The 25558-nt window shown below is 46.5% G+C and overlaps 1 protein-coding gene across 1 annotated transcript in view; it reads right to left on the bottom strand.

The window, feature by feature from the left end:
- Positions 1-25558, bottom strand: part of MCF2 (MCF.2 cell line derived transforming sequence) — a 56108-nt gene that overhangs the window by 3150 nt on the left and 27400 nt on the right. The window contains exons 11-28 of the mRNA XM_054169300.1: positions 25049-25240; positions 24727-24898; positions 21321-21409; positions 19564-19652; positions 19278-19344; positions 17377-17492; positions 17193-17262; positions 16745-16837; positions 15158-15250; positions 14054-14179; positions 13032-13253; positions 9971-10063; positions 8285-8363; positions 7683-7746; positions 7099-7205; positions 6906-7018; positions 4931-5043; positions 3308-3408 (exon numbers count right to left, since the gene is read on the bottom strand). Coding sequence (XP_054025275.1) covers positions 3308-3408; positions 4931-5043; positions 6906-7018; positions 7099-7205; positions 7683-7746; positions 8285-8363; positions 9971-10063; positions 13032-13253; positions 14054-14179; positions 15158-15250; positions 16745-16837; positions 17193-17262; positions 17377-17492; positions 19278-19344; positions 19564-19652; positions 21321-21409; positions 24727-24898; positions 25049-25240 — 1999 coding nt within the window. The remainder of the gene's footprint in view (positions 1-3307; positions 3409-4930; positions 5044-6905; positions 7019-7098; positions 7206-7682; positions 7747-8284; positions 8364-9970; positions 10064-13031; positions 13254-14053; positions 14180-15157; positions 15251-16744; positions 16838-17192; positions 17263-17376; positions 17493-19277; positions 19345-19563; positions 19653-21320; positions 21410-24726; positions 24899-25048; positions 25241-25558) is intronic.

Genomic DNA, 25558 nt, shown 5'->3' with positions numbered 1-25558 from the left:
CTGCCATGAAGTGGGTGCTGCAGGGCAGCCAAGAGGCCAGATGCCTTTTCCTTCACTGACACAGGTGCTGTCAAGTGCTGTAAATCATGGTCTTTGGCATGTTAGCAACCAGAGGGGCTTGCAGACATGGTTTTTATTTTTCCTTCTTCTCAACTGTGGAAGAGGAGTCGGGATTGTAACGCTGCAGCCCTCACCTTCATGGAGATGTGTGTCTTGCACAAGGGCAATGAAGACATAATCTTGCATCTCCTTGGTAATGATACAGAAGTCAAGTCACCAAGCAATGCCTGGCCACTTGAGCCAGGCAGCTTAAACACATGGGCACATCTCAGGATTAGCTATTTTCTGACTATTGCTTTTTCTGAGTAGAGTTCTCTCCAAACTTTTTCCATTTGTGAGATCTCTCTGTTATCACCTGCAATATGAAGCTATTTCTAAGGGATACATATTAAAAAAACCTAAATCCACCATGGATATTATCTATTCAGAAGAAAGCAGCAAGGAGTAATCTCCAAAATTGCAGCTAGAGGCATGCCAGAAGGAAAAATGGTTTTCAAAATGACCTCAAGCCAGACATCTTCCTCCCCAAAGGCCTTCTGGACTTATATCCAGGCCAAGATTTACAATAAGTTTAATAAGGCTTCTCCCCCCCACACCTCTGCACAAGGTGATTGGACCAAAATATTTGTTTTATCAACAGCTACATGGTATGGCCAAGAGTAACCACTCATCTGAAAAGAAAACTACCTCTGCAGCCATGTGAGGAAAGGAAGAAAAACCATCTGCAGATTCATTTAGGTTGCATGTGAGGCTGTCCCCTTGGCAGGCTGGTTCAGGAGAACAGCAGGTCTGCAAAGCTACAGTGGTCAAAGAGTGGGGCACTGACTGAATACACATCTGATAACTTCAAATGGGCAGCAAAAAGTTTCCTGTAACTACATTGTGATCTGTATTGGCTCAGCACTGGAATTACTAGCAGGAGGAGAGAGGAACAGCTTTTAAGGGAGCTAGTATTAGCCATCCTGGGGTGGGAGGCTTTCTTTATGGCCACAGTGTAAATCTAAGCAAAAAAAGATTGAGGCAAGGGAACCATTTAATCTGTCAGCTAAAGGCTTGGCACTGAAAAAAAAATCCCAGAATTCTGGATATGAAATTCTATGACTGGAGATACAGCAGGAGATGAGTAATAATGGAGACACTACTCCTTGCAAAGGACTAAGACTGCCTCTGCTCCAGCCCTGATGTGACTCCAGCACACTCTAGCTCTTGGGGACCCCAGAACATGTTAGTCAAGTTTAGCCTGCTTGCATGCCAAACAGCATTTCAGCACAAGCATCAAACAGTGCATGAGGGTTACAGTGCTTGCTCTTGCCCCTGCTTTGCTCTGTGAGCTTGGCTGCCCAGTTCTCCCACTGCTATACTGGAGCAAGAGCTCCATCTTCTGAAGAAGTAGAAAACAGAGCTCAATCCAGCCCACATCCCAGAGCATTTGGTGCTATCAAGTCACCCCTGCTGTAAAATGATTAGTCCACAGAGGAAATGGACTTGCTGAAGGCAAAGGTGTGCTGGAAGATCAGTTTTCAGAGTGCAAGTACATTATGGTTACAAGGACACATCACTGAAAAGCTCTAGGAATAGCTCTTGGAAAGAGCAGGAAAACATCCTACATCATCCTACAACATTGCCTGGAGTGCATGTAAAATTAGAACCGTGCCTAGAGACTGTAAAACATCATCAGCCACAGCAACAGAGAACAGAGGTAACCTTAGGGGAAACCGAGCTCAGTGCTGTGACTAGACCCTGGCAACACGACTGAGAAGCATCTGGGCAGCGGTTTGAGACTTGGAGGAGGATCTTTCTGTCTTTCATCTTGTGAAATGCTCCTTAGTTTGTAATCAGCAGCTCTGTGAACCAGCCTGGAGCTGTGAATCTTCAGGCTATGGGGGTTATGCCCACTGACAAAGCAAACTGGTGCTCCAAGTTTGCCAACACCCTATTTACAGGATGCATTTATGGCTGGATAAACCTTCTGCACAGGTTGTGGTCCAGGACCTTGTGAGATGTGACAACCAGACTCCTCAAAAAGAAAATCTGTAGTGCTCCAGGGTGGCCTCACACCAAAGGGAATCCTCTCAGCTGTGCTCTGCCAGCTCACTAGAAGCTGGCCCTTATTTCACCTCTAGTCTGTGAAATTTGACTGCCCTGCAGCAAAGGGGATCAAAAGCCACCCTCCTCTATGGGAAGGATTTTGCTGAAATATACTGCAAAACCATCAAGACCTAACTGGAATTTTCAGCTTTTCAGAAGGCCTCCTTCTTCCTGTTTAGCAAAATACTGGATTTTGATCAAAAAAACCCCAAAACAACCCCAAAAAAGTACTTAAGGAAAGATCTACCTGCAAAATTTGTTCCCCATGGCCATAACTGATGCATTCTTCTTTCTTTCCCTTCACTTTCTTTTCCTTCACTTTCTTTTCCTTTTTATTTTAATTTAATTCTATTTATTTTATTATGAGTTAAATCCAGGTGAGTTTCCTGGCTCCCATCACAAACCCTGGTCTCCCCATTTCCAGTGGACAGCATGGTGATGAGGCAATACATGGAGCAGTGATGCTGTGTACATGGCAAGGATGACAGGCTGCTCTTAAGGCATTTTCTTGTGTCATCTGTTAGGCTTACCCTGTCTATTTCTACCTACACTCACAGCTAGAAAATGAGAAGAATTCTTTTGGAGACCAGAAGCCTTCTGCTGAAACTTGCTAACCTGTTGCTAAACTTTATTCTACTGATGGCTTAACAAGCAGGCAGCAATGAAGGCAAGGGGGAGGCTGCAGAGATGAAGCACTGCCTTGAGAGTGCTGGGGGTCAGCCCACAGCGGTGTTTGCAGCAGGAGGAGGTTTTGCCTAGGGTACCTCCTGTTCACACAGGGGTTGAGCTATAGCAGCAAAACAGTCATGGGAATCCCTGGTCAGACTCCATCTCTTCTCCTCCATCTTCTACCCAGTGCTCTTGCAAAAAAACCCCTAAAATGTAAAACTCTACACTATTAAAAGCTTGGGCTTGATTTACTAGTGCCTAAAGTCGCAGAAACCTCTTAAGGTTAACACCTTCTGCTGGTTAACCTGCAGAACAAGCTTAATTGACTACTTTTGCAGGCTTTTTGGAGCAGCTGCTTTCTCTTTTATTTTATTTTTTTTCCTGGAGAGGCTATAGGCAGGCAAGATTTGGTGCATCAAGTGTAATGCAAATGGCTTAAAAGACCTGATTGGAGTTAGGAACTATTTCTGCTAGGCGTGCTATATGATACCTGCGACTTTGGCATTCCGAAATCTGCAGTCACCCACTACGATCTGCAGACTGTGGACAGGGATCCAGCCTTCTTTTCTTCTGTTTAGGTTTTTCACCAACCTTTGAATGACAACAGCATTAGGAAAAGATGCAAACCAACCCAGGAGCACTTTGATGCGGGCACGTTCTACGCAGCTGGCAGAGCAACCAACAGTTTGTGCAGACCAGGGAAGAGTTTTAACAGGAGCTGGACATGCATTTAAAGTATTCTTCCCATCTATATTTAGGAACCTGATTAAAAAGTCTGCAGGGGGAATGCAGTTGCCTTGGGCCCCTCTTCAGTCAGTGGAGAGGAACAGTACTCTCCAGAGCATGTATTACCTTGCCTGAGAGCTCCAGAGATGCTAGATTTCCTTCACTGAATATTGATGGAGCCAAGAGCCATTACTTTCCTCACTTTTCTGCTATTGAGCTAGACTGATAGAATTAATTTAGGCAAGGTACTATAAGTACATTTCAGCCAAGATTTAGGCAGCTGGAAATACTCCTGCTCAGAAAATGCTCATTCACGTGGTGAAATTTGGGCTAACAAATATATTTGGTGTGAGAAATCTTTGCCTGCCGTTGGCCAAAACCACCAGGAGAGGTGGTGAGCATTCAGCAGAATTCAGACTGTTGCTGTTGATGTACATCTTGCTTTGGCTAACAACAAACAGAATTTTGCAAAATGCAGTTGGACTAGACCATCACTGTCCCTTCCAACTTAAATATTATAGCCTAGTCTATGCTACTCTAGTCTATTTTCTCTTTAAAGGCCAAGGGCTGTAGAGTCAGCCAGGAATCCTCCATGGGACACTTGTGTCTGTGCATTTATGGGCTAGTGCCTGCACAACTCTGACTCAGGCTCCTGCTAAAATCACCCCTCCCACACTCTGAACAAGGCATTAGTGAGCTGCACTCTCTCCTGCTGAGATTCTGAGCTGCCTGAGGAGAGCTAGTCAGAAATTATCCTGGACAGAAAAGACAGTCAAGAAAGCTCAGCCACATTGCTGAAAAAAATCAGAAGAGGGCATGCTGCCCTCTGGGACAAGGAGACTAATGGCTCCACAGGCAGGAGGCTGAGTAGAGTGATTTTTTTCAGGCAATGCTCCCAACCATAAGGAAAGAACCAGCTTTGAAATCTAGTGTTGCAAGCCACAGCTTTAAATACAACAGGAAGATGAGATGGTCCACAGCCATTAACCAGGTATCTCTCACACAGCTGCTTGAGGGCGGAAAATGTCTTGCAATGACTCAATATTGCTATTAGTAAGCCCAGAGTAACAAAGCCAACAGCTGAGCAGGGGTGGGCAAAAAGCTCTCACTTGAAGCATCATCTGACATGGGAAGACTGTGGCAAGGGGGACTGTGAAGATGTTGGTAAAGCACAGCTTGCCCAGACTCCCATGGCAAGGGAAGTCCTGATGTGTTTTTCCAGGCCAAGCCAGCGCGTCTTGCCAAGGGGATAAATTCTCCAGCTTTCTGGAATAGTCTACAACTTCATCAGAAGTCACAATGAGCATATCACCAAGCAAGCAAGGTTGCACAGGACTGCTCTGCAGGCTCTTAGAGATAAGGCAAAAAGTAATCCTAAAATACCTACCACTGTCCCTCACCATCTTCATGCAAAAGTTGAATTTCATCCCCGTTTTTCACCAGCAGGTCCTCTGATCCTCTCCTCTTGCAGTCTGCAAGGGCTTTGTATTTTCCTGGAGACTGTGATAAGAAGGGGGGGAAGGAAGGGGGGGGGGGAGGGGCAGGAAAGAAATCATCTTACTTAGCTGCATTTCATATCACAGAGCTGTTGTTTCTGACTGCCACAGGGGATGTGACAGAGCCCTATCAGCTACCTTAATTAAAGTAATTTCAAAGAAACTGAGGCTTGAGATGTCTCCTTGTGGTGGGTTAAAATTTACCCCCCCCCCAACATTAACTTTGCCAGACCAACCCAGTTGGAAGCATATGAAAGCTCCATTTACAAGCAAAACTACAGTCTCCAGTGGAATGTAACAAATATGTACAAAATATACAGCACTGATAATATTGACAGGGATTTACAGTTAACAAACAGCACAAGATCCCCTGTGGCCAAAGACCAGGGGAAGCTTCTCCTTCTCTGCCCCCCTACCCTCCTGTACAAAAGAAGGGAGAAAGGAGCAGAGGAATGTTAATACCAAAACAATGCAGCCAAGGTTCAGCAGAAGAGAGTTAGTATCTCTCCAGAGCAAAGAAGCAAGAAGAGATTGTTTTGGTACAACTAGCTTAAGTTCCTTATCTCTCCAATGGGATTATTTAGAATTATCTTTGTTTTCCTTTTTTCACACCCAATAGTGATTTATTTACATTTTACTGCTTTCCTGTTCAAGATCTGTGTGAAAAAATTTAAAGGCATAGCCCAAAACTACCACACTCCTCACTGCCCAAATTGAGATATGGAAAATCTGAGAGACATAGAATCATAGAATTAATAAGGTTGGAAAAGACCTCAATGATCATCAAGTCCAACCTGTCACCCAACACCTCATGACTACTAAACCATGGCACCAAGTGCCACATCCAATCCCTTTTTGAACACCTCCAGGGATGGGGACTCCACCACCTCCCTGGGCAGCCCATTCCAATGGCCAATTACTCTTTTTGTGAAGAACTTTCTCCTCACCTCCAGCCTAAACCTCCCCTGGCACAGCTTGAGACTGTGTCCTCTTGTTGTGGTGCTGCTTGCCTGGGAGAAAAGACCAACCCCCTCCTGGCTACAATCTCCTTTCAGGCAGTTGTAGAGAGCCAGAAGGTCTCCCCTGAGCCTCCTCTTCTCCAGGCTAAGCAACCCCAGCTCCCTCAGCCCCTCCTCGCAGGGCTGTGCTCCAGACCTCTCATCAGCCTCGTTGCCCTTCTCTGGACACATTCAAGAGTCTCAATGTCTTTCTTAAACTGAGGATCCCAGAACTGGACACCATATTCAAGGTGTGGCCTAACCAGGGCTGAGTAAGGGGCACAATGACTTCCCTGCTCCTGCTGGCCACACTATTCTTGATGCAGGCCAGGATGCCATTGGCCTTCTTGGCCACCTGGGCACACTGCTGGCTCATGTTCAGCCAGCTGTCAATCAGCACCCCCGGGTCTCTTTCTGCCTGGCTGCTCTCCAGCCACTCTGACCCCAGCCTGTAGCTCTGCATGGGGTTGTTGTGGCCAAAGTGCAGCACTTGGATTTGTTGAATGCCATCATGTTGGACTCTGACCACCTGTCCAGCCTGTCAAGGTCCCTCTGGAGGGCCCTTCTACCCTCTAGCACATCAACACCTGCTCCCAACTTGGTGTCTTCTGCAAATTTACTGCTGATGGACTCAATCCCCTCATCCAGATCATCAATGAAGATATTGAACAGGATGGAGCTCAGAACCGATCCCTGGGGGACATCACTAGCGACTGGCCTCCAGCTGGATGTGGCACCATTCAAATGGACAAAATGCATCCATTATCCAGTGAAGCAAAAAAAAAAACCAAACCAAAAAACAACCACCAAAACCAATCCCAAGATGATGAAGAAGAGCAGCACCCAGAGCTTTGGGTGCTGTACTAACCAGCTGGTTCCCATCCTCCTCCTCGGTGTCCGAGCAGTTGGAGAGGTACTGGTTACCTGACCACTCCTCCAGCCCCTCGCAGATTTCCAGGGACTGTGACATTCCTGGCCAGCCTGCAAGAAAGCATGAAGCTCAGGCTGGGGGTACCCCAGCAACCCACAGTGTGCCCTGAGGGAAGGGGAAGGACTCATACTTCTGTGGGGCTTGTTCTGGGGTGACACGAGCCCACTGTCCAGCATCACCGGGCTGGTGCGCTCCGAGTCGTTCTCCTCTGAGCTGATGGAGGCTCTCTGCTGCTTTCTGAATGGTGGAACAACAAGGAAATCAGTCTCAGTTTTACTTCAGGAATAAACATGAACTCCAGGGGGCTGGTAAAGAAAGGCCAGAAATAATAATGGTACTTTTTAATATGTGCTTCTATAAGGGTTAAGGACTTCAGTGCTTGGGTTCAGTTTTTTGGGAGGGGAAAATATAATTGCTGCAGCATCTTTCCCTGAATTTCAACACCAGCTTTGATCTTTGGCTCCACTTGCAGAGGAGCTGCAGCTCAAGCTGAGCCGCCAGGGGAGCACTCAAGGGTGCCCCTGACAGCTCCTGTCCCCAGACCAGTGCCACAAAAGGATGAGCAGCAGCACATCCCTCCTGTCCTGCCCAAAGGTCTCAGACAAAAATGGGGTGGGGGACATAGCACAGAGACAGGAGATGGCCAGAAAGCACTTGGGTGCCTAATGACTGGAGGTAGCAGAGAGAGCCCCCAGTCCAGCTCCTGAGACTCACCCATCACTCAGCTGGGATGAGAGGGGGAGCTGGTCCACGCACAAGCTGGGCTGCTGCTTCTCCACTGTGGGGAGGACAAACACCAGAAGGAAAACAAAAAATCCCATTTTTTAATTGGTAATTGTCATGCTTGAAGCATTATCTTAAAAGTTAGATCTTTTGTACAACCCTCAGGCTTTCTGTTTAGAGAAAAACAGACCTAGAGACTCTTGGCAAAATACAGACTTAGTTATGATTAAGGTGGCCTGCTAGCACAAATCCAATAGTGAGCGTGCCACTGCAGACTCTAATATGCTTTAAACCACACATCTGTTATGTATCTTGTTGAATTAAGCCCCTGATAATGAATGTGAAATAATCCCCAAGATAATGACAACAAAAAGGTACTTCTGTAATTCATTTTCACATCTGCACCTGGCCTTTACTGCTCCAAGTTCTGTTATTTCCCTGTCATTTAAGACCTCTCTCCAGTATGTTGCTACCAGGCTGCTTCTGAAAATCAATTCTCTGCTGAGAATTAGTGGATTTGAAGATTAGCAATGTGAAAATAGGAAAGGTTCTGCTGCAGAGTGAATGCCACAGAGAAATTGGTCCAAATGTACCTTTTATGAGCTCCTGTTGCTTGAACAGAATTTTTCTGATTTCATTCAGCCATGCCATCTTCAGATCTACTGTTTGAGCCTGGAAGAAAGAAAAAAAAGTGTCTGAATTTTGAATTAAGAATCTTCCATTACACTGTATGAACAAAATCTTACTTTTGCATGCTGCAATGATCTGAAACACCCTTTCACCCAAAGCCACCACTACATTTTAAACATTCTTGACCTTTTCAAATTGATGATCCCCAGAACACCCAGGCAAAACCCAGTGGAAACTGTGGAGCCACCTCTACAACACAGGGAGGGCAGGCAAAAGCACAAATGTGCAGGACACTGACCCCCTTCACAAAATACCTAAAGGGCCAAATTTGTCTTTTGAATCATAGAATCAATAAGGTTGGAAAAGACCTCAGAGATCATCCAGTCCAACCTATTACCGAATACCTAACACCTCATGAATAACTAAACCATGGCACCAAGCGCCACATCCAATCCCTTTCTGAACACCTCCAGGGATGGTGACTCCACCACCTCCCTGGGCAGCACATTCCAATGGCTAACTACTCTTTTGTGAAGAACTTTCTTCTCACTTCCAGCCTAAACTTCCCCTGGTGCAGCTTGAGACTGTGTCTTCTCGTTCTGGCGCTGCTTGCCTGGGAGAAGAGACCAACCCCCTCCTGGCTACAACCTCCTTTCAGGTAGTTGTAGAGAGCAAGAAGGTCTCCCCTGAGCCTCCTATTCTCCAGGCTGAACAATCCCAGTTCCCTCAGCTGCTCCTCACCAGGCCCTTCACCAGCTTTGTTGCTCTTCTCTGGACACATTCAAGTGTCTCACTCTATGTGAATTTGGCTACAGACATCAGCTTCATGACTCTGAGTTGGCTACCATGTTGTAACATGAAGAATAAAAGCTGGGTTCAACCAAAAAAAACCCACCAAAACCTAAAGAACACTCAGCCAGCAATATAAATGAGGGGAGACCTCATTGTTCTCTACAACTCCCTGAAAGGAGGTTAGAGTGAGATGAAGGTCAATCTCTTTTTCCCAGTAACAAGTGATAGAATAAGAGAAAATGTCAAGCTGCACCAGGGGAAGTTTAGGTTGGCTATGAGAAGAAACTTCTTCACTGAGAAGGTTGCCAAAGGCTGGCACAGCCTCTCCAGGAATGTGGTTGAGCCCATATTATTGGAGGTGTTTAAAGGAGGCAGAAATATGGTGCTGAGGGCCATGGTTTAGCACTAGGCTTGGTAGAGTTGGACTCAATGATCTTAAAGGGCTTTTTCAACCAAAACAATTCTGTGAAGGGCTACTGAAGGCTAATCATTTGCCCTGGGAGCAGTTCTGACATCAAGCTGCAGAGGTGCCTGTGGCCTGCTCCATTAAAGCATGAGGCTCATTTCCCAGCTCAATAACATAAGACTCTTAAGCCCAGTTAAACTACTGGTCTGTTTGAGAGGTCATCTGGAATAAAGGCTCTATTTCCAAGAAGCAATTCTGCCTCCCTTTAAGATGATTTTTTTACTGGGCACCAAGGATCAGCTGCTGGAACAACCCTGCGAACACTGACGTGGACAAAGAGGAAGGAGAAATGCAAGTTAAATGTCTGATAACCCCATAGAGAGCAATGGGAGAAGTTTCCTTAAGGGTGTTGTGAGGATGTGCAAATACCCAGAGCCTTGAGGCTACACACCTGTACCACATAGACCTCTTCTCGCCCACTGTACCAGATCTCAAATTTCCGGTGGTCTCCTTTCACGTTCTCAGTTATTCCAACCGCATTCATCTGCAGGTCCAGAAGCACCAAAAGATTAAACACACTACAAACCTTTCCCTCTCCCCTATGAATCCAGACAGTTTGCAGCATGTTAAGCAAACCTAGTTTTACCCAGTTTAACACATCTCATCAACTTTAATCTCAGCAGCAACTAAAAGCCATTATCTGACTTATCCCTCTGACTTTCCACCAGCTTGCTGTATTTGCAAAAGCTTTCTGAAACCAATCGATGGACTTCAGGGGACAATCACTTGGGAGTCAGTGGAACTAACTGAGAAGTCATCTCATAACTCTTTCAGTATGAAATTTCTCTGATGAGGCTTAAGAAGCTTTATAAATGCACAGTGTGTTGTTTTTCTCCACACATTATTTCTGCCATACTATCCTACTCTGCCCTAGTGAGGCCACATCTGGAGTACTCTGTCTAGGTCTGGGCTTCCCCAGGTCAAGAGAAACAGGGAACTGCTGGACAAATTCCAACGAAAGGCCACGAGGATGCTGAGGGAACTGAAGCATCTCTCCTATGAGAAGAGGCTGAGAGCACTGGGGCTGTTTACCTTGGAGAAGAGCAGATTGAGAGGGGGATCTTCTGAATGCTGATCAACAGTTAATGAGTGGATGTCATAAGGATGGGGCTGGGCTCTATTCAGTGGTGCCCAGTGATAGGGCCAGGGGCAAGGGGTATAAACTACAACACATGAGCATCTCTTGAACTATTCTGCAGTTTCCAGTTCTGTGCATCTCCTCTGGCATGGCAGATTATACGGAATCACAGAATGGTTTGGGTTGGAAAAGACTTTTAAGATCATCAAGTCCAACCAAGAAGCTCCTACAAAACTGCCCAGGCATCAAGATACTAGAAATTATGGATGATCTACTACAAGGATGTGAAAGGAATTGCCAGCTCTGTTCATTCCTGGTAGTGGATTTTGAAATTCTGTTTCCTTCCCTGACCAGGATTTATGGTCCCTCAGCTGTTGGCTCTCTGTAATGCAGACCAAGGTGGAGCAGTGGAGAGCTCTGGGATGGCATTCACTGAATAACAGCATCACAGAATGTTAGGGCTTGGAAGGGACCTATCAGAGATCATTGAGTCCAACTCCCCCTGCCAGAGCAGGATCACCTATGGCAGGCCAGACAGGAATGTATCCAGGTATGAAAGTCTCCAGAGAAGGAGACTCCACAACCTCTTTGGGCAGCCTGTCCCAGTGCTCCATCACCCTCACCACAAAGAAGTGTCTCCTCATGTTGCAATGGAACCTCCTCTTTTCTAGCTTGTACCTGTTGTTCCTTGTCCTATCACTGAGCATCATCAGAAAGAGCCTGGCACCTTCATCTGGACACCCACCCCTTACATATTTATAGACACTGATCAGATCACCTCTCAGTCTTCTCTTCTTGAGACTTAACAGCCCCAGGTCTCTCAGTCTTTCTTCACAGGAAAGATGTTCAAGTCATCTGCACTGCCTTCCATTGTGGTATGAGGCACAATGATTTCCTTGGCATTGCAGTGAGTTTTGAACCTCTTCTAAGTTACTGAATCACAGCTGAAGAGGCATTAACTGCTGGGTATTTTACCCAGCATGTAAAATACTCTCCTGAGGGGTTCTGCTGTTTCTTTTACAGATGTCCAACTGCACAGCTTCTACCCAACAGCTTGCTTTAATTCTGAATCCCCAGAAAACACTCTTGGAAAGAAAAATAATATCCTGATGCTCCCATGAATCAAACAAATGTCAAGCTCCAGAAACAGGATTTTACCCTCAGGACAGCAATTCTGCAAACAGATGTGTGCAGATGCAATCCTGCAGCATCCATGGATTCTCTAACCCCAGCCTCTCAGTGTGGCAAGACAAACAACTGGAAAACAAGCCCTCTTGAGGCAAGAGGGAGAAAAAAACAAACCCTGGCTGTGTTGCCAGGACTCCTGAGTGCAGGATTTTTCCCTCTGAGCAAGCTTTCCCCACACCACCCCTCCAGTTCTTTCAAAAGCACGTATGGCAAAGCAAGTACAAGAGGGAAAACAAGCTCTGAGGAAGAAAATGATGCTGTCTGGGAAAAACAGTGAAGTACCTAAACATATGGCCTGGGATTTGCTTTTAATACACAGGTTGTAATGTGCACTGAAGCTGAACAGACTTATCTGCTGTTGCATGGCTTTCCAGCTACTCGTGGTATCTTCCTCCCCAGATCCTGCTGAGATCAGGGACCTGCAGTGCCCCCTTTTATTTTCTCTATTCTAAGATACACTCATATTGAGTTTTTTTCTTGATCAAGGCAGAGTACTGAGACAAAATGCTGATGTTAGAAGTGCTCATCACATGCAGTACATGCCAGAAGGTCTCTTCAAGAGGAGCAGCTTGGGGTTTTTATTGATAACAGTTAGCATTTATAGGCATGGGACAGTTGTTTATGTCCTTCACATTTTGCCATTGGCTACTCTCTTCATTTGGTAATTGTACCTTTAGCTGCAGTTAGGGCCTGCCAAAGAAGAAAGGCAATGAGAAAGGAAGAAAAGTCATCTCTGTATCCTCCTGGCTGGGATATAGGGTTCAGGAGCAGCCCAGCCCAAGGGGCCTCCCGAGGAGCAGTGGTGTGAAGAGGGTCCTCGCTCTCCCATGTGGGTTGGGGGAGATGCAAAAGTCCTCCCCAGTTTCATGTCCTCATCCCCACTCCTAGAAAGCAGACTAGGGAAAGGAGGAAGACATGTTCCCATCCCGGGGACTTGCCCATAGCTCCATTTCCCTGGTAGATGCCCTCGCATGTGTGACTCTGTGGGCTCTCTCAGCTGCTGCTTCATCTGGGGGGGTCCTCACAGCTTATCACAACCAACAGCTTTTCACAGGCATGGCACTTTCATATGAGTCATTTCAGGCCTTGAGAGCAGAAAACAACCCCCTGTGTTGGGAGGAAAAATACTCTCTGGGTTATTGGTTTACAATACACATGGCAATGGCCCAAACTAAAAAGTCCTTACTTTCAAAAAATGCTTAAAACTGTAGGATGAGGTTTTGTCATATCCATCTCCATGCTCCTCTCTCTTCTTGCAGAAGACCAAGGCTTTCTCATACAGGAACAGATGCCTCTGCATTGGCTTGAACCTGGCAAGATCCTTCATCTTTGTTGGACCTTTTCGGTGCCCTGTCCAAACACTGAAAGATCCTTGCATCAAAACCTTCCCCAGTTCACTTAGGTCACCCTGGTGAGAGTAGGACAAATGAAACAAAACAAAAAAAGGACAGAAAAGGACATAATTAAACTGTCCAAACAATGACAGGCAATGGGGCCAGCTCTGTTCCAAGGCACGTCACTCTAAGAATAGGTCTTCCTGGAAGGATCAGATGATTTGTTTTGTAGTGCTAGCATGGTGCTAGGAGGGTAGCAGAGGTCTCAGACACAGGGCTGTAGCAAATCTATGTGAAGTGATACAAGTCAGCAACTGGAAGAATAGAAAGACAGAAAAACTCTCAAGCTCCTACAAACGTCCAGGTAAAGGGCCCTGGCTACTTCAGTGAGAAAGGGCAGATGAGATCTGAACCTGAACTGAGGTCTCAGAGGATGAACGTCTCAAGGAGGCCAGGACTGGGACCAGCAGCTTAGAAAGCAATCCCTTCAACCCTCCCTGAAGCCCTAGGAAAAAGACAACCACTTCAGCATGCAAGGCTGAAAATCAGCCTCAGAGAGCACTTAGCTAAATGCTGCATGAGAAACGTTATGAAGACAACCTTAGGTGAAGTGTAAGGTGAGCCATGAGAGAGCTTAGGTTCATGCTGGAAAAATACTCTCAAGTACCACAAGGTGGCAAGTATGGGCACCATGAGGCTTTGGGTATGTCCTCTGGATGCAGAGAGTTTCCAAAATCTTGAAATCAGATGGGAGGCTGTCACCTGTGCCTAGCTGTTCTACCACATTTTTCAGCTCGTGCATTCTGGGACACTATCATTCCCCCGTGCATCACCTGGTCCCAAGCAAGGTCTCTCGTTACCCAAATCTACTCACATCATATCCTGTTATTGAAATCTGATGCATGGAGTCATTGACTGACTTCAGCAAATCCAGCATTGCAACCAGAGCTTCTTGAAGTTCCTGAACTCCATCACAGCTCGTGCTGTACTTTAGCAGCTCCTGAAAATAGAAATGGGAGAGCACATGTTCACACTTGAACAAAGCAGGTTTTTCCATCTCCAAAGTTTCCAAAGGCCAAAAGCAACCTGCACTGCCTGACTTTCTTTTCTCATATGTCACTGGAAAAAAACAAAAGCCTCACTCTAAACCACAGTCAGTATAAGGTGTGGAACCTATCACTGAACCATGGCCCATTTTCCCTGGGGTTCCTTCAGGACAGTGTCAGGTTATAGATTGGTATCACGCTCGTCTGAGTTCTTTGTGTTGCGTGTTCCTGCTTTGTAAGAGATGGGAAACAAGGATCAGGTTTTCCATTAGCTGCCAACATGTCATATATGCCTTCAAATGAGATTGCAGCAGATGAGTGTCTTCAGGCTGGAATTTATAAAACCCAGAGCCTTCGAGTCAGTAAGTGGAAGACAGGTTAGGGAATTAGATCACCGATATAAAATTACTTCCATTTCACATCTCCTGTGCCCACTGACAGCTTCATGTCTCATTCAAGAGGCTAAAAGGTGGGGTTCAGAAGCCACTACCACACTGCTATTTCCCCTTTACAGAGTGGGAATAATAGCACTACCCTGCCTTACGCATGGGACACAAGAATAAATGTAGTAAAGATTATAGGCACTATAACAACCTGAGGAGAAGAAGAGATGCATCAATATAATATATTTCATTCATCATACTTTTATGATCATCTCTGGTTCAGTTTTCCCAGCAGTGCTTCTGTCATTTTGCATCTCTGGAGGGATTCAAAGTCATTCTGCCCTTAAAAATGGGCTTCTTAAAAGCGCTTGTTCCTCTTTCAGGCATGTGAATTTTTATCTTCATTGCAAGTCGCTATGGAGGGCCAAGATAAGCACTATGTAATCTAAATCTTAGTGCTTATTTACAGGTAGTCTTTAATTGAAAAAGAAAACAAACTGGAAAACAAATCTGTCTCCTGATGTCCCTTCAGAGCAGAATAAGAGATACCTTCAGAAGTAGCTGGTATTTTGTCAGGCGCTGCACTGGTTTGAGCAAATAGGAATCCAGCCCCAGTTTGTGCTCTAATTTTCTTTGGCATTCCTGCAAGACAGAATTCAGATTATCATAGAATGATAATGACCTGAATGATCATCTAGTTCCAACCTCCCCCTGCCATGGGCAGGGACATCTCCCACAAGCGCAGGTTGCTCAAGGTCTTGAACAACCTCCAGGGAGACGACATCCACTACGTCCCTGGGCAACCTGTTCCAGTGTCTCACCACCCTCACTGTAAAGAATTTCTTCCTAATATCCAGCCTAAATCTCCCCTCTTCCAGCTTAAATCCATTCTCTCTCATCCTGTCACTACAAGCCCAGTACAAGTCACTCCCCAACATTCTTGTAGGCCTCATTCAGGTACTAGAAAGTGTAAGATCTCCCCAGAGCCTTCTCTTCTCCAGGCTGAACAGCCCCAACTCTCTCAGCCTGTCCCCATAGGGGAAGGGCTCCAGCCCTCTGATCATCTTTGTGGTCTCCTCTGGACCCATTCCAGTGGATTATGCTCTGCACCAACTATAAGCAGTAGTTCCAACAACACAACTAGAATGGCTTGATGACATTTGAAGATTTCATGTAGAAATGTCATATGGTTCCTGCAATTTACAGAACACAGAATTAACCAGGTTGGAAAAGACCTTCAAGATCACCAAGTCCAGCCTATCACCCAACACCATCTAATCAACTAAACCATGGCACTAAGTGCCTCATCCAGGCTCTTTTTAAACACCTCCAGTGATGGTGACTCCACCACCTCCCTGGGCAGCACATTCCAATGGCCAATCTCTCTTTCTGGGAAGAACTTCTTCCTAACATCCAGCCTAAACCTCCCCTGGCACAGCTTGAGACTCTGTCCTCTTGTTCTGGTGATGGTTGCCTGGCAGAAGAGACCAACCCCCACCTGGCTACAACCTCCCTTCAGGTAGTTGTAGAGAGTAATAAGGTCTCCTCTGAGCATCCTCTTCTCTGGGGTAAACATCCCCAGCTCCCTCAGCCTCTCCTCATAAGGGCTGTGCTCCAAAGCCCTCCCCTGCTTTGCTGCCCTTTCTCTGGACACCTTCCAGCATCTCAACATCTTTCCTAAACTGAGAGGCCCAGAACTGGACACAGGACTCAAGGTGTGGCCTAACCAGGGCTGAGTAAGGGGCACAATGACTTCCCTGCTCCTGCTGGCCACACTATTGCTGATCCAGGCCAGGATGCCATTGGCTGCCTTGGCCACCTGGGCACACTGCTGGCTCATGTTCAGCCTGCTATCAACCAGTACCCCCAGGTCCCTTTCTGCCTCGCTGCACTCCAGCCCCTCTGTCCCCAGCCTGTAGCACTGCATGGGGTTGTTGTAGAAATCCTACCTGTAGAATGATAGAATGAACAGACCTGCCTTCAACTACTCGCATACAAGAAACTCTGCTGCTTTTGTGAGGCTTCCATGGAATAGCAAATAGAATACACTGCAAAGTCATGGGGTGTTGAGGAGGGTGTTTAGGACAAGCGAGTGTCCCAGGGTGAAGCCTGCCTTGGTAGGAACAACCAGCTCACCTGGAAGAAGGTGCTCTCAGAGCACTGCCTCCACAGGGACTCCGACCGGGGCTTGTTCTGGCAGTACTTCTCGTACATCTGGAAATCCTCTCGCTGTAAGGGAAGCCCCAGAGGCAAGTCACACACAGGCACACAAGCCCTGCCGGGCAGCCAGCTGAGGTGAACGCTCAAACTGCCACTCTGCTGTTATCTCTGCTGCCAATCTGAGTCACAGAGTTTGGGATAACAAAAATCCCAACAGCACTGCTGGGAAATCACAGCAGACCACAGTGTAGTCACGACTGCTGCCCTGCCCCATCTGCTGCTGGCCACCCACCCACGCTCCTGTTGCTGTTGGGGATCAGAAGTGACTTGCTCAGCTCACACAACTGAGACCTCGCTGAGTGTGACAAACCAGGAGAAACATTGGCCTTCCAGTCTGCTTTGGAAGAGAAAATGAGTCACCCACCCTGTCTAGGAAACAGCATCCCACTCTCTCGGGTGCTCCCAGGCAGCTTTCCAAACTGTGCAGGAAAATTCTGCAAGAGAAAGGAGGAGAGACAAAAAGGCAGCAGTCAGCGAGGTATGGCTGGGCTGGGGAGTGGCTACAGGCTGGCAGTCTGATAGAAAGGTGAACAGAGTCAGCACCATACTTGTTGTGGAAGTCGTAAATCTCAGGCATGTTTCCAAAGAGGACATCCTTCCTGTTCCTCAGCACGGGAGGCATGAGGATGAGCATGGCAGGATTATCCATCTCAGCTCTGTAGCCCTGTGGGATGCAAAAAGGGCTCATCACTCAGTTGGTAGGAACCTGGCTTGCCATCGCCTTGAAGGCGGATGAAAAGGGGACGTGAACAGACTTTCAATACAATCTGCAACATCCCTTTCATTCCCTTATTTTTGTCTCTTAAAGCCTTGTCCTTAGTCCCTGAGCATGTGGGGTTGTGGCTTGGAATGGGTCTCATGGGGCTGGCCACACTGTGGAGATGCACTCCATTTACCAAGGGCAAATCACCGCCACTTTCTCCCTGCTGTGGCTGGACTACAGGAGGGGTCCTGGAGGAATCTTGTCTGGGTTGAGCACGTCTGTGGCTCTGACTGTGGGGCAGAGGAGTGACATCATGTTTGTATGGGGCATGCAGTTATACACCACCTCACAAGAACCAGTGCAGGAGGTGACTTGTTGCAAAGCAGAGGCAGCTTGAGATCAAATACCAAAATCTTTTGCTCTTGTACAAGACGCACTGAGCACCAGGGTCTCACTCTCCTTGATGCTTCAGGATTTCTGTTCTTTGTGGGTTCACCTGCCTCCTGAAATCATAGCCTCCCAAGCAGGGAGGAGCTGGAAGGGACACCACTGCACTATGGTAGGTGGAACTAGGGAGACAATTTACAACTGCCCTCAGTAAGATCACAGCACTGCAGCAACACAAAAACATTCACCAGATGTAGTAAACATCCTCTCTGAAGGGCTGGGAGGAGGCATGCCCAGATGTCATAACCAGAAGACATAGAGGTGGCCAGTAACCACAGCTTAAGCTAGCCATGCTAGTCACCAAGTGTCACACAGAACTGAGGCCCTTTTAACGTGAGCAGCCAAAGTGGTTGCAAAAATGTCTTCAGTATGTGCAGCACATCTCCTTTGGCTTTCCAAATTCATCTCTCACACTTGTTATGGCTGGAATCAGTATTCCTGATACAAAGCAGACATTTCATCGTTGATTAATGATGCAGTAGAAGATAAGTATCTGGAAAATTAGTCATTTATATTTAACCACTGCAAGCAGCCTTCCTTTTTATTTTTTTTAAAGGAAATGCTGTTTTCAGAAAACTTCAGTCTATCTGCCCATATCTGCTCTCTCTAGACCTAATATGCACAGTAATGAATCCACATACCTGCCAACTGCTTCACCATAGAGAGTGTGGTTTCACACAAAAAACCCAATCAGTGCAGGGTAATTGCACGTTAACTACCTGCAGCCCCACAGATTGATATCCTGCTTGCTCTTGGGTGACACAAATGCAAGAGGGGAAGAGCTATTTAACAGCCACCTTGTATTGGCCACCAGCAAGAGTTATTTTGGAACAAAGCAGAAGTGTCCTACAATGGCAGTTTGAGAAATTATAACCTGGTTTCTACAGAAACATGCTTTATGTGTCCATGAACTTCAGAGCACTGAGACAGAATTCTCCAGAGGATAAAACACAGGCTTTTTTTCACCTCCAAAAGAAATTATGGAACAGTTAAAAAACAACAGCTTTTTGTACATTCTTCCAGGCACTGATAAAACTAATTACCAGGGCTTTTGTGTACAAACAGAAGGTTTCTTCCTTCATTCGAGACAAAAAGCTCATCTTGACACCAACTGTTCCCACAGATGCCACCAACAAAGAGAAGCTAGGGAGAAAACTTGACAATTGTGACTAGTTTTGGATCTGGCATTTTGGTAGAAGCCTTCCACATCACATTTTTGCTTAGTCTGACAGAGTGGCAGGTGCCCTTTGGTACAAGTGACTGGGGAACAGTAATGAGCAATCCAAAGAAGTCACTCACCGTCAACACAGTGAAGAGTTCCTCTACATACACTCTCTCAGTTTCTATCAGTTCATTTATGACATGGCTGAAATACAGGGGGGGTGGAAAGAAAGTAGATTAATTCTGTGTCTGCAAAAAACCCACAGGCAATCAGTGCAGCTCAGCAAGCCCAAAACACAGCCTGACCTCACAAACCTCACGAGGTTAAAGCACAAGAGATGCCACACCCAGGTCAGGCTGGAGGAACACATGGCTGGGGCAAGGACTGGCCAGAACCATTCTAAGTGATGTAAAAGCAGCTCACCCTTTTAGGATGTCTAAGTTGTCATCACTGTCAGAAATAAAATACTGCAAGGAATTCCGTTTTTCCTGATAGTCATGCATCACTTCAATCTGGAAGAGAAATGGGAAGCACTGGGAAGAGCTGCAGGGAGGTCACTGCAGAGGTAGGATGAACCCACATAGAATCATGGAATCATTAAGGTTGGAAAAGACTTCTAAGATCACAAAGTCCAACCATCAACTCAACACCACCACGCTCACTAAACCATGTCCCATTAAACAGCCCCAGATGTCAGCACAGGAACTGCTTGGGGAAGGAGGAAATACACTTCCTTCTAAGGAATCCTTTGTCATACAAGACTTCAGAAAGGCACAGAGTGCACTGGGTAAGCAAATACTCATAGAACCATAGAATCATAGAATCAATAGGGTTGGAAAAGACCTCAAAGATCATCAAGTCCAACCTTTCACTCAACTCCTCATGACTACTAGACCATGGCACCAAGTGCCACGTCCAATCCCCTCTTGAATACCTCCAGGGATGGGGACTCCACCACCTCCCTGGGCAGCACATTCCAATGGCTAACAACTTTCTCTGTGAGGAACTTTCTCCTCACCTCAAGTCTAAAATTCCCCTAGAACACCTTGAGACTGAGTTCTCTTGTTCTGGTGCTGATTGCCTGGGAGAAGAGACCAAACCCCTCCTGGCTACAACCTGCCTTCAGGTAGCTGTAGAGAGCAAGAAGGTCTCTCCTGAGCCTCCTCTTCTCCAGGCTAAACAACCCCAGCTCCCTCAGCCTCTCCTTGTAGGGCATGTGCTCGAGGCCTTTCCCCAGCCTCGTTGCCCTTCTCTGGACACGTTTAAGAGTCTCAATGTCCTTAAACTGAGGGGCCCAGAACTGGACACAGTACTCAAGATGTGGCCTAACCAGTGCTGAGTACAGGGGCACAATGACTTCACACTATTCTTGATGCAGGCCAGACTTGGAAAACAAATAAAATCTCAGGTGTGGACACCAAGCTGGGGGCAGGTGTTGATCTGTTAGAGGGTGGCAGAGCTCTGTAGAGGGACCTTGACAGGCTGGACAGAGGGGCAGAATCCAATGGCATGAGATCCATCCAAGTGCTGGGTTCTGCACATTGGCCACAACAACCCCATGCAGTGCTACAGGCTGGGGTCAGAGTGGCTGGAGGGCAGCCAGGCGGAGAGCGACCTCAGGGTGCTGGTTGATGGTAGGCTGAACATGAGCCTGCAGTGTGCCCAGGCAGCCAGGAGGGCCAATGGCATCCTGGCCTGTATCAGGAACAGTGTGGACAGCAGGAGCAGGGAGGTCATTCTGCCCCTGTACACTGCACTGGTTAGGCCACACCTTGAGTCCTGTGTCCAGTTCTGGGCCTCTCAGTTTAGGAAGGATGTTGCTGGAAGGTGTCCAGAGAAGGGCAACGAGCCTGGGGAGGGGTTTGGAGCACAGCCCTATGAGGAGAGGTTGAGGGAGCTGGGGTTGCTTATCCTGGAGAAGAGGAGGCTCAGGGGAGACCTTCTTGCTCTCTACAGCTACCTGAAGGCAGGGGTTTGGTCTCTTCTCCCAGGCAATCAGCACCAGAACAAGAAGACACAGTCTATTCTATTCTATTCTGTTCTGAAAGACTGGAGTTCGGATTTCATTCAAAGGAGAACAAAAAATACAGATCATCTTCCAACCCTAAGTCAAAGTACTGTCAATTTTTCAATGTTTTTCAGTGTGTAAAACTCATTCAGATTTCAAGAATAATATTTACCTTGCGAGAACTTGGAGTTTTTCTTGATGTTTTCTTCCCAGGGAGAGAGAGGTCAAAGGAAAATTTCAAACTGGAATTAAAATCCATACCTTGGGTGGGAAAAAAAAACAAACAAAAATACATAATGTGCATCTATAGCGAAGGAGGTGACTGAGAGAGAAACTGAGAAGTCACAAAGTTAAAAAGGGCTGCATTTTACAAGTGAGTAATTAGTTTGCTGACACTAAACAAGCAAGCTGACAAAACAAAAAAGCACCTATCTCCAGCAACAATCCTAACCCCAAACAGCACAGAAAGGCCATAATATGAAAAAGAAGCAGAAAAAGCAAAAATGTGAATTAAGTGAAGCCTGCAGCTGACATCTAACGAAGTCTGAGGAGCCTGGGCAAGTGACAGAAAACATAAAATTCAGTCAAACTACCAAAAGGAACTTCATCTACTGGGATGCTGTCAGAAAGCCCTTTTGTGAATGCAGGCCAAGATATTGTTTCTCCACCTTGGAATCATAGAATTGTAGAATTTCAGGGTTGGAAGGCACCTCAAGGATCATCTAGGTCCAACCCCACTGCCACGGGCAGAGACACCTCACACTAGATCAGGTTGTTCAGAGAATTACTCTGTTGTCAATAAATACTAGTTGTAGTACTTCAGGTTACAGAGGTAAATTAAAAAGTTGACCTCCCCAATGACTTACAGAGCATCTTCCAAATGCTTCTCACTCCAGAATAGTCACTCTGGCAACTCTTCACCAAAAGAGGCTCTTCCCCACAAGCCCCCCATTCCCCCCCACCTCTGCCACCTAGCACAAGCCCTATGAGGAGAGGCTGAGGGAGCTGGGGTTGCTTAGCCTGGAGAAGAGGAGGCTCAGGGGAGACCTTCTTGCTCTCTACAACTACCTGAAAGGAGGTTGTAGCCAGGTGGGGGTTGGTCTCTTCTCCCAGGCAACCAGCACCAGAATAAGAGGACACAGTCTCAAGCTGTGCCAGGGGAGGTTTAGGCTGGATGTCAGGAAGAAGTTCTTCAGTGGTCCTACTGGAAGACCCACTGCGAGGAAGGGAACACTAATAGGAAGGTGCACAGGAGATGTTCACCAGCTGCAGGTCAGTGTTCTGTTTCAAGAAGGACTTTACTCCAGTCCTTAGACTCCATCAAAGCCTGTCCTAACACTTCTGCACATGACTCTAGGTTTTATTGCTTGGGACAGGACAGGTTTACTGGGCTTTTTACCCCCCAAAAAAGTGGTTTGAAAATTAGAATCACATTTATCAGACAGGCTTCAAACCCAGGGCAAAGATGAAAGAGGAAGCATCTGTCCACAGACAGAAAAAGAAAAGGGAGAAAAAAGGAAAGAAAGAAAGAAAGAAAAGAAAGAGAGGACCAAAGTGATGTGCTCAGAGGTGGTTTGGTTTCAATCCATGCCATGAAACTCATCTATCTCAAAGCACTCCCAGCAGAGCCCAGCATGTGTCTTTGACACTGCACATCATGCCAGCAGGCCTGCAGCAGTTTGATGTTTTGTATCAAACAGAAGCCTTATTAAAAAGCCCTCTAGGCATGATCTATCCAAAGAGGAGCCTTTTGTCTTTCCCAGCTTGCTCATTTCAACACACTTGATCTTGTCTTGCAGGAAGAGGATTAATGGATGATACCTGTGTTTGCAGGTGGCTGAGCGCCTTTGCTGGAAAACTGTGCATCCCATAAAGGCATGAAATAAGTCCAGCTGATTGATGATGGTTTCATAACATCCCACAAAGGTAGCCACACATTTACCCCTAGTCTTTAAGCCAATAATTTCTGCTTAACACTTTCCTGTTTGTAGAAAGCTGGAGAAGTGACATCAGGTAAAATGGGCAATGGTCTGGTTTAGAGCCTTAGAGATTCTTGCCTGAGAGAGGGAAGGGGTTCAAGGGGCAAGGTGGCATCAGCTTGGGAAGAGGAAATCTGGGATTTATTTGCTGCACAGGCTTGCATGCTGAGTAACTTAAGTCCCCTCACTGCATCTAGCTTCATTCCCATCCCTCCAGAAGCCTGGCTATTGACATTAGTCACTCCCCAAGCTGGAGCCTCTTGCTACCATTTGTATGAGACTGCTGCAGTTCAGTGCAACCAATAGTCACTAATTCATCATTAAAAAAATAAAGGCATTGTGTTTGAACATGAAGTAACTGCTCTGTGCAGAACTGAATATTCCCATGTAACTTACCATATCTCTGGCTTAACAATCATGGATATTACTTTGGAATGCTTTTAAAGTCAGACACATACAGGGCTGCCAAGGATGAAAGGTTTAATGTTATTATTGAAAGCTAATATTGTGCAACATCCCATTACCCAAATCAGGGCAGGAGACTCAGCGACCTCAGCTCAACCAGAATTTGTACTTTATGGACAGCAATTATTCCACTATTGGGATTTAAGGAAAATATCCTCAAGGAATCAAAGGGAGTTAAGCACCCAGCTCACTTCTGTTCATGAGATTTTTGAGCTCTGCTTTCTCCAAGCTCCTTTGCAAACATCAGTCTAACTTTATGCCACTTCCAGCTCAAGACAGCCACAGAGAAGAGTATGCTAATAAATGTATAAACCTTTCCCTTTTCCCCTGTCCTACTAATTCACCAGTTTTCAGCCCAGCAAGATGGTAGTAAAGAAGAACTGGAAGTGTGTGCTGTTTACAGCTCTCTTTTTTGCCCTGAGAAGAACCAAAAATAGAATCATAGAATGGTCTGGGTTGGAAAGGACCTTAAATATCACCTAGTTCCAAACCCCTGGCCATGGGCAGGGAAAGCTTCCACTAGCCCAGGTTGCTCAAGGCCTCACCCAACCTGGTTCTGAAACACCTCCATGGAGAAGGCATCCAGAACTTCCCTGGGTAGCCTGTTCCAATGCCTGACCACTCCTTCAGGAAAGATGTTTTCCCAGTAACCAAGCTAAACCTCTCCTGGTGCAATTTGAGGCCATTTCCTGTCGTTGCATCACTTGTTACTAGGGACAAGAGACCAACACCCACCTCTCTCCCATCTCCTGTCAAGGACTTGTAGGTCTCCCCTCAGCCTCCTCCACACTAAACAACTTCAGTTCCCTCAGCTGCTCCTCACCAGCCCTGTTCTCCAGAACCTTCATCAGCTTCATTGTCCCCCTCTGGATGCACTCCAGCACCTCAATGTCCTTCTTGTAGTGAACCCAGTACTCAAGGAGTGACCTTACCAGTGCTGAGTACAGGGAGACAATCACTGCCCTGATTCTGCTGGCCACACTATTGCTGATCCAGGCCAGAATACTGTTGGCCATCTTGGCCACCTGGGCAGACAGCTGGCTCATCTTTCCCAGAATCACCTTCACCCTCACTCTTCCTGCCTCAAAGCAAAATTATCATCTGAAAAATACCATAAACTTAAAAATAATTTACCATGTTTAGGAGAGAACAATGGAGATTTTGATCTGGGTGGATTTTCTGGCCGAGGGGCTACTAACTGGACAGGCCTCACGTGTTTATCCAGCAGCTTCTTGAAGCAAGACTGACGGTTCTCAAACATGCTTCGAACGTTTTCAAGCTTGACCTGCACTGACTGTATCTGGCACTGCAGAGAGCGAAAAAGACTCCTGTCAACAAACCACTACCATGATTTGGCACTTTGACCCAAAACAGAGGACTTTAAAGCCCACAACACCACAGCATTAGCCCATCTTGCTTTCTACTTGTGTAACTAGGAACTGGACAGGTTGCTTACCTTCAATTCAGATGTTAAGACTGACTCAAAATCGTAGTGTAGGGCTTGGGGATCATAGTTTAAGTAGGCTGAAGAGCTTTCAAGAAACCTTTCTATGTCCTGGAGGGCTTTCTGAGCACCTTCTTTAGACTGGCACTTGTCCATCTGCTGGTTGGCGAGCAGGTAGGCACCTTCATCACAACACTGCAGAGCCTGGTACCAGCACAGGACAAACACAGGGTGAGACCACCAGCAGCACCTCTACTAAATCGAGATTCCCATATGGAATATCATTGATGAGATCTCGATTTTCAACATGAAGCTAATTAGTACTCCCGAAGATCTCAGCAGCTATTCCTTTGATTAGAAAGTAGAAAGGCCACATTTTTTCTGGAGGGTGACTGCAGTCTTCAACATACCCAGCCAAGCTGTGCTCCCACTTGTAGCTGGATAAAACTGGTGGTACAATTGGCACAGAAGCACTACTCAGGGCATAGTTGAAGCAAATGATAAGCAGATCTTTGTTTACCC

This window comes from Dryobates pubescens, chromosome 18 (genome assembly GCF_014839835.1).
Source record: "Dryobates pubescens isolate bDryPub1 chromosome 18, bDryPub1.pri, whole genome shotgun sequence".
In the NCBI taxonomy this organism is placed as follows: Eukaryota; Metazoa; Chordata; class Aves; order Piciformes; family Picidae; genus Dryobates; species Dryobates pubescens.
Note: the sequence above shows the minus strand (reverse complement) of the source record. Positions and strands in the feature narration are given on the sequence as shown.